This window comes from Drosophila guanche, unplaced genomic scaffold (assembly GCF_900245975.1).
Source record: "Drosophila guanche unplaced genomic scaffold, DGUA_6, whole genome shotgun sequence".
NCBI lineage: Eukaryota > Metazoa > Arthropoda > Insecta > Diptera > Drosophilidae > Drosophila > Drosophila guanche.
In genome coordinates, this window is record NW_022995749.1 from 6183329 (window position 1) to 6191936 (window position 8608).

At 43.1% G+C, this 8608-nt stretch overlaps 1 protein-coding gene across 2 annotated transcripts in view; it reads right to left on the reverse strand.

The window, feature by feature from the left end:
* The window catches only part of LOC117585316 (hemicentin-1), a 60438-nt gene extending 52228 nt beyond the window's left edge, over positions 1–8210 (reverse strand). The window contains exon 1 of one of the 2 annotated variants that reach the window (XM_034274746.1): positions 7912–8210. In XM_034274746.1, the coding sequence (XP_034130637.1) occupies positions 7912–7999 (88 nt within the window). In that variant the 5' untranslated portion in view covers positions 8000–8210. The remainder of the gene's footprint in view (positions 1–7911) is intronic. The other variant, XM_034274747.1, reaches the window with a different exon arrangement.
* Between the last annotated feature and the right edge of the window lie 398 nt (positions 8211–8608).

Here is an 8608-nt window from a genome sequence, read left to right on the forward strand (position 1 = left end):
TTTTCCAATGAGCCCTTCTATTATATATAACATCTTTTTAGTTTGTTGGATTTATCTATTGGGGATATCGAGAATGTTGTATCTTTTCAGTCTTCTTACTGTTAGGCTATTGTCTAATAGACTTAAGGCTAAATTATTTTCGTGGTTGTGGAGTCTGTCGATGTATTTCTTACTAGTTTTCTTTATTTCTTCTTTAATGGTTGGAATATTCAGATCTTTGTGGATGTTTGCATTAGATACGTAAAACGGAGCATTGACAATTTGTCGCAAAGTTTTTGATTGGTAACGCTGAAGTATTTCAATATTTGAGTTGCTAGCAGTTCCCCAAAGCTGTATAGCGTAGGTCCAAACAGGCTTCAGTATGGATTTGTAGAGGCGAATTTTGTTTTCCAAAGTGGTTTCTGATTTTCGACTTATCAGCCAGGACATTTTTAGTGTTTTAAGTCTAAGTTGTTGACATTTTCCTTTAATGTGGTTTTTCCATGTTAATCTGCGGTCGAGATGCAAGCCGAGATACTTCACACAGGTACTTTGTGGAATTGGTGAGCCGTTAAGTGTAACATTTGGGCAGTTACCTGGTCTTAATGAAAACGTTATTTGGACGGATTTCAGGGAGTTTATTCTAATTTTCCATCGAAGGAAAATAATATTATGAAATGATATTTGACTGGTAGTTTCAAGCATTTGTAATTTATGTACACATTTATGTATGTATTATGTAAACCCCTCAAAGGCAAACAATTCTACACCAAAAAAGGCAGCAGCGGATCATAAAGTTGCAATGTAAATGGACTCACACTCTCTGTCTCTCTCTCTCTCTTTATGTTTGTCCAAAGAGGGAAAGCCACAAGCCACGGAAACTTTTTCAGCGAGTGCTTCTGGTAATAGAAACCTAAACACTAAAATTGAATTATCTTCCCTTCTGACCGGAGCACAATTTAAAAATTACTCGCTTGGAAAATTCAATCAGCCAGCAGGAACCGCTCAGCCACTCTCACTCCATCGCTCTGCGTGTCTTTGAACACACAACTAAATAAATAAAATAAAATAAAATACAATAAAAACCCAAAAACAGTTTGAAAAGGTAGAAAAATGAGAGAGAGAGAGAGGTAAGGGGGGCACATCTTTAAAAGGCTGCCCCCGAACAAAATTCCTAAGATGCTTAGAGTTTTCCTTTTTTGTTCTTCGGCTTTTGCTGCTTCATTTTCCTTGGTTTCTTCTACGCTTCTCTCGGGCATGAGGAACAATTTACACAATTTAATGTTGGGGGGGATTTTTGTTCTTCGTTTTTGTGGGCTTCAAGGAATGCCAGGACTCGGAGCAGGTCTGTGGGCTTACTCGTTTTTTGTGTTCTGTTGACTCTGGGCTTTAAGCTCAGCTGAAGCGCGAAACGACAATTTGTGCTTGTTGTTTGTTCCCCAGAACCCCAACAGAATACCACCCCACCGCTCCCTTTTTGTGGCATTAGCGCCTAGGAAAATCACCAACTAAATGCCCGCTCCCCTTTGTGTGTGTGTGTTGATTTGTCCTTAAAGCAGAGACAGGTCCTCGAGTGCCTTGCCCTTGCATGTTTACAGTTTGTTAGTTTATTTTGCAACGCCTTTTTGGTGGGGCACCTTCACGCACTGCCATTCGCCCGCTCGCACCTTTTTGCTCAAGGTTAAGTCTGCGCGTTGAGTGTCGTTCGTTTTTCGTTTAATTTCTGTAATCATGGCACGAGAGCAAACAATGTACAGCAGAGACTTTGCTCTTAAGCATCCTTAATCCTGCTTATTTTGCAACCACACAAAATGGAGTCGCGACGAGCCTCCTGCTCATTATTTATAGACCCCGTGTCCTGAGATGCGTGCGGCTGTGTGTGTGTGTGTGTCTCTCTCCCAAAAGTCTCCAGTTCAATTGGATTATTTATGGCAACAACACACATTCCAGAGGATGCCTTCTACACACACACACGTGGAAATTGATTACAAGAGCTACGAGAATACATGGAACCAGGAGTAATGGCTTTGTCTGTAAGTAGCTTGTGATTGAATTGAGCCAGAAGGAGCAGCAGCAGCAGCAGCAGCAGCAGCAGCCACCCAGAACCCAATCTTTTACCTATGTAAGAGCTTCCTGCCACTCGCTGTGTGTGTGACAAGCGAAATGAAAAATGAAATCAAAGCATTTAAAGCGCGACATGCGCTGACAATGTAAACGACACCAAAAATTCAGCTACCAACTCTGACTCTGACTCTGACACAGGGATTCTGTGAGGGGATTCTGGGATTCATTTTACCTTTTTCGAGCAGCAGGCAGCGGCACCCCTTTTGGCACCGACACTTGCCACGGCCACTGCCGCACAGCCCTAGGATTAGCGCCAGATCCTTCTGTTTGTCTCTCTCTGTGTGTGTGTGTTTGTTATTTATGGGTGTGTGTGTGTGTGTGTGTGTGTGTGCACAGAAAACCTTTTCAATTATTTCCACACTCTACAGCGCTCTCGCTTTTTCCATATTTTTTGTTTGCAGCTCAAATGTGGGGAAAAGCAAAACTTTTTCCATTGCATTTGTCATTTCCGTTTGATTTTGTGCCCCACAAACAGAATGTTGCCTTGTTGCCACACAATTACTTTGGGGCACAGCCACTAAAAGCAATTCGTTGTAAATATTTTACAAGGTTTAGCGCTGGGCCACATTAATATCCTTTTGCGTAAACAATTTTAATTTTTCTCCATTTTGCATTTGCATTCCGATAAAGCGCCTAAGGGGCAGACACACAAGCTGGTGGCAAATTATGCTAAAGCATACAGAAACGTACAGCAAAACGAGGACTTGGCATGCAACGAGGCAACTGGCACTGCCTGTCTGTTGGTCTCTCTGTGGCATGTCTGAGTCTAACCTCCGTCTGTCTCTGTCTCTGTCTTTGTGCAAGCGACAGTTTATGGCATGCAGGTATGTGGCATGCATTTTATTTGCTTTCGATTAGAGCAGCTAACTGTCTAGGAAGCATGCCCCCAGCCTGCCCGTTCTGTGTGTGTTTGCCATTTGTTTATGGCGACTAATATCGTGCTAAGAAATTTGCAAACAGAAGCAGCTCCTGCGGGGTGCTCCGCTCCACTCTCTGCTGCACATTTGTCATGCTTGATTGGGCATTTTTAAAGTGAGTCAACGAGGCGCAGAGGCAGTGGCAAAGTCTAGACGAGGGTCGACACACACACACACACACACACATGTGTGTCTGATGTGATGTGGCCACCTGTCAGCGGCAGCTGCTGTTCTGCTGTCAGTCCTGAACTTGAATTTTAAATGGAAAGCCGTGGCCATAGCCACCGCAAATAGCAGGTTGTGCGGTCATTAAATGTCAGCTGCAGGGCAACTCAATGCCACACACACACACACACACACACACACACACACACACACACACGCATTAATAAACCCTTTACAAAATTGTTGCTCATAATTGTCAGAGAATATGTTTGATGGAAAATAGTAAAAAATAAACGACTCTCCCTCCAGCCTCCTCCAGCCTCACGGACAGGCTAAAATCAACAAAACGCTGGCGAATATTTCTCTGATTGCGTTTCTGATGATATTGTCACGTACGTGCAACACACACACAAAAATCGCGGGGGCGGCTGCTCACAGCCAAATAAACATAATTTCTGTTGCTGCGAGGAGTTTTTTTTTTTGTGCCGCTGTCACAGTCGCCATCAACAATCAAGCTAAAAGCCACGTTCCAGGTGGTGGCACTCTCTGCACTCTCCCTGTTCGAGCATGTGTGCGGCATATGTAACAATGTTTGCTTTGGCCAGATTAAAAATTATGCTTTGTTTGCCCAACTGTCAGCAGAAAAAGCAGCGCAGACAACAGACAACAACAGTCACAACAAAACTGACAAAAAACGAAAAATTGGTTGAAAGTTTAGAGAACTTGGAGAGGAGACTGTGATGATACCCCGTACTAAGGGGTGTCCGGAGTAAATTGATCGGGAATGTGGGTTTTTCTCAGCCATAAACCTAATCAAACTTTAGTTATAGCTCTAACAAAACTGTGAAACAAAACCTCCCAAAGATTTCCCTGAAGCAACCCACCCTCGTTCTGCCTTTCATCTGTAGGGTATCAGAAAATGTGTGTAAAAAACTTGTTCTTTCTTTACTTTTTAGTACTTTGTGTTGGGGTAGTGACAGAGAGTGACAACAAACCAAACAAAAGTTCAGGCCCAACAGCAACAAAAAGCTTACCTTGCCCCCAAACAAAATGTTGCCGAAAAATGTGTGTCAGCTGAGCGACGCTGCCACTGTCCCAGCACCCACCACATCATAATCATCTTTTTTTTTGTAGGTGGTGCTGCTGCTGTGATGTGAGCTGCTGCTCCTGTGCGCCGGGGCAATCAGCATTTTTCTTTTTGTTTTGTTTTTGGCCGTTTTGGCAATGGGCACAGGCCCAAGCCGAGGCCCATGCCGAGGCAAGTTTATTTTGTAAACATGCCACTAAAAGTTTTCCACTTTGCCTCTAAAATACACTCAAACCGAATGCCAACACCAGCGACACAACAACGTGTTCCACACTCGCCCTTTCCTCCTGGGCCATCTTTCATTTCGTTTTATTCTTCCTTCTTTTTTTTTAGTTAATTTAAAAAGTTTTGCAGGGCGAGGTTGGGTTTTCTTCTTGATTTGCAGCAGTCACAGAAAATTGGTAAACGATTCGACGAAATGTTGTAGTGCTTGCCACCACTCAAAGATACACAGCTACATTTTGGCTGTAGTTCCCGGTCCCCCGCCCCGAAGCTCCACGGTAGTTGCTGCTGATGGGAAAACTGACATTTGTGCGGCGAATTGCTTTTACAGTATATTTTTTTTTTGGTTGGTTTTCCTTGCTTTTCCACTGCTTTTGCCTTTGGTTTCTCTTTTCGTTTTTCCTACTATTTCCTAAAATCTATCTGTATCTTTTATTTATGTGTCTGTCACAGAAATTGAATTAGAAGAACGCTCGAGTGTTGTGTTGTGGCCTGAGTCGGGACATTTTCGGGGATTCATATTAATTGCTGTTTTCCGCGGACGGGGTTTTTAATGACAGCGGAAAAGGGATCACAATAAATATTAATTTGATGTGTCATTTTGATTTTAATTGGTTATATTTTCCAGGTGTTTCAGCTGCTCCTGCGAGCCGCTCACTGGAGCTGAAAGGCTTCAAGAAAAGTTCAACTTTGTATTCCCCCAAAACTACTTTACAGAAAGGTGTGTGCAGTCCACTACTTTAAAGCTACGAAGGAGCTCTTCTTATCAAGATTTGTAAGACATTTGAAGGATTTTTTTGCTTTATAGTTTCCATGCGAATCAATAGCCAAGAGAGGTACAAATAAACACTGCTTTAAACTGATGAAATATCCCAAAGAATTGCGTCTTTAATTCCCCACTTGAATTCCTTTTCCAGCCCACAAAAGTTTTTAGCAGCCTTCTAAAAGCCCCAACAAGAGTCTCTCATCGCTTTTATTCAGTTAAAGTTTTAGTCATTCTTCCTCGACATCAATGGCTCACGTTTTGGCAGCCATAAAAGAGCGCTTTGCTTACCAAAATATTCCATCATTGTCGTAGATGCATTTTTGGGAGGCACCGAGGCACCGAGGCACCGAGGCACCCGTCGAGTTGGCTGCTGCTGTTGCACGTTTGCTGCACGCTTTAATTAGATTTCATTTGGCGGATGACATCGTTCTTTCGTGGCAGGTCCTCTCTTGCAACAGCTCTCGCTGCTGCCAGTTGTCTCTTCTGTCTGCCTGTCTGCTGGGTGTCCTGTCCTGTCCTGTCCCTGTCTGTGGACATCGACACCAGAGGCACGAACCAGTCAATGCCAGGCCAGGCCACGCCGTGCTCGACGTTGACAACTGCGTTGCTGTCTGACTAGGACACTCCTCTCGCTCTCGCTCTCGCTCTCGCTCTCGCTCTCGCTGTCACTCTTGCTGCCCCACTCAATGTTTGGGCAATGGCAAACATTTTTGCGCTTTTTGCGTGAAAAATGATGGGAAATAATTTGCCAACAGCAACCCAGCAAGAGGACGACAACGAGGACAGCGAGGACAGCGAGGACATGCGACGTGGACGCAGAACCGTCAACGATGCTGTCCTGCCCCCCATTGCCTCCTTGAAGCAGCGGCAAAGAGTAAGTGCCACGTGCGCTTTCACCTGGCCATCGCTGCCTCGCCTTGTCTCCCCTCTCTTTTCGCTCCTTTCGCTGTGTGTATTTAGGTGAAATTTATTTTACTAATTATTATGTAAGCGGACGAGCGCTTTCTCCCAGCATCAAGTGTTTTTTGGCTAATGAAATTAAAGCGTTTGCCAAAGTGCGGCATGCCCCTCGCAGCTGCTACCCTCTGTCTAATGTTGCTGCTATAATTTATGTGTGGCAGCTGTGTGCTCAACATTTCCCTATTGCTTTATGATCGACTATGATCACACATAAAACATAGTTAACCTTCAGTTTAAATGCCACACTCCAAACCCACCCACTCTGCCTGATAATATTCCAGTTTTAACTCAATTTTCGCCGCTTGCAAATTCCCACTTGGCCGCCCACAGCCCACAGCCCACAGGATATTTTTACACACATTCTGCGCTGTTGAATAACATCGGTATCTGTAGTAAATATGTGTAAGATATGTGTGTGTATATTTTTATAGCTCTCTGGGGATAATCGGGGAGGGAGCTAATGTAAAGTCCAAACAGCAGACACATAAAAATGAGAATTTATGCATTTTTTTCGGCGCTGGCAAGTAGACGCCGCAGGGACACGCCGGTGACACAGGTGACGCTTTTGTGGATTTGTGGCCAACATGGGCGTTTATTGCAAAAGGGACGAGGGGAGGGACCGGGCTGGTTGTGGCAGCCGCACATGTCCCCCCCCCCCCCCCCCCCCCCCCCATAATGAAGTTGTATAAAATTGCATAATTTTATTTCTCTTTTTTCTACATCCCACGCTCTCTCCTGCCTCCGTTTGCTGAACTTTTCTTCATTTATGCAAAAAATGGTTTAACCACACTTTGAAATGTTTCGGTCAGCGCACAAAAAATGGCTCAGTAAATGTTCAATAAAGAAGAAAAATTACACAGGGGAATATTAAGGAAATATTCGCGCATAAAAAAGTTCAGCAAGAATATAGGAGAACATTGCCTCAAAGTTTATAGGCAGAGTAAATTCTATTACATTTTATTGAGAAACTCTGCTTCAAAGTCCATCAAAAAATGTATAGATGAGCGGGAAAATCAACACCGTTTTCCTTTTGTAAATATTTCCAAATATTCGCAAAAGAAATTCTTCATGAAAAAAGCTTTAAATCTTTATTCCATAATAATTGTCTTCTTTCCAGTCGTTATTCGTTTTGCCGCCTAATTAGCCATATAATAAACCTTATCTCCTGCCAGACTTTTCTCCCCACTCGTGACTTTGCGCCATAAACGCTTTTCAAAACAAAAGTTAACAAATGACTAATTAAAAATGTGTACAACTTTTTTTTGGATGCATAATTAAATGTTATTTGTCTTCACAACGTTCGTTTCGAACGCTTTTTTCTTCAGAACAAACACAAATGAAAATGGAAAAAATGGAAACGAAATGCCGCACGGTGCGAACAAATACAGCAAGTGGCAGGGCAAAGAGTCCATCCGCCAGTAATAAATAATATTTGCAGTGCCACCAAGCACTCAAAAAAGCACACAAAATAAGAAGCACGAGATTTCAACACATTTTAAATAAATAATTTCGTAATTAAAACGTTTTTGGGGGCTACAACAGCAGAGCTCGCTTCGTGGCACCACATAATACTCGTTTGCATTACTGCTCCTTGCCTCATTCAATCTTTTATTTAAGCAAATTGTTCTCTCTTTGGTTGGCCAAAAGTAAAGGGAACAATTTGCCTATTTTTCGATATTTTTTAGACTTACCTGGCTTGAAGCCATCGGCATGCTCATGGGAGTCCGTGTTGTGCAGGGCTCCCGCCACAATCAGGCAGAGCATCAGTGTCAGAGTCATGATTGCTGGCTGTTGTTGCTGCTGCTCCTTCTGCTGATAGCTGATAGCTGATAGCTGATCCTTATGTCGCTTTCTAAGCGCTGCTGAATATTCGAAGCTCACTTTGACACCAGCTTATGGCAGGAGCATTGAATATGCAAATAAATTGTTGCGGCTTTCTGTTCAAACATTTCACGTTTCACTCTCACTCTTTCTCTCTGCCTTTTCTTGTTGTTGGTTGTGGTGTTTTTTGCTGGCTTTTCACTTAATTAAAAACTCTCGGGCGCCTGGCACTGGCACATAAATTCATTTTAATATTAACAAACATCCATTATTTAGCCGCTGTTTGAACAAGAACAAGTCCTCCGTCGCATAACCGTTAAGATGAATATTTAATAGAATTTTTTGGTCACTCCTCTCTCTCTCTCTCTCTCTCTCTCTCTCTCTCTGCTGCGTGTGCTGTTTTCGTTTTTATAAATATTTAACATAAAACGCGCACGTGTTGCTCATTTGGTGGCTGGGCCCCCACTGCCTGCTGCAAGCATTAAAAATGTAATTTGAAATCCTTTTTTATCCACATCTCCTCACATCCTGCTGTCCGCTCCCGTGTTAACTGCAATTACAGAGAAA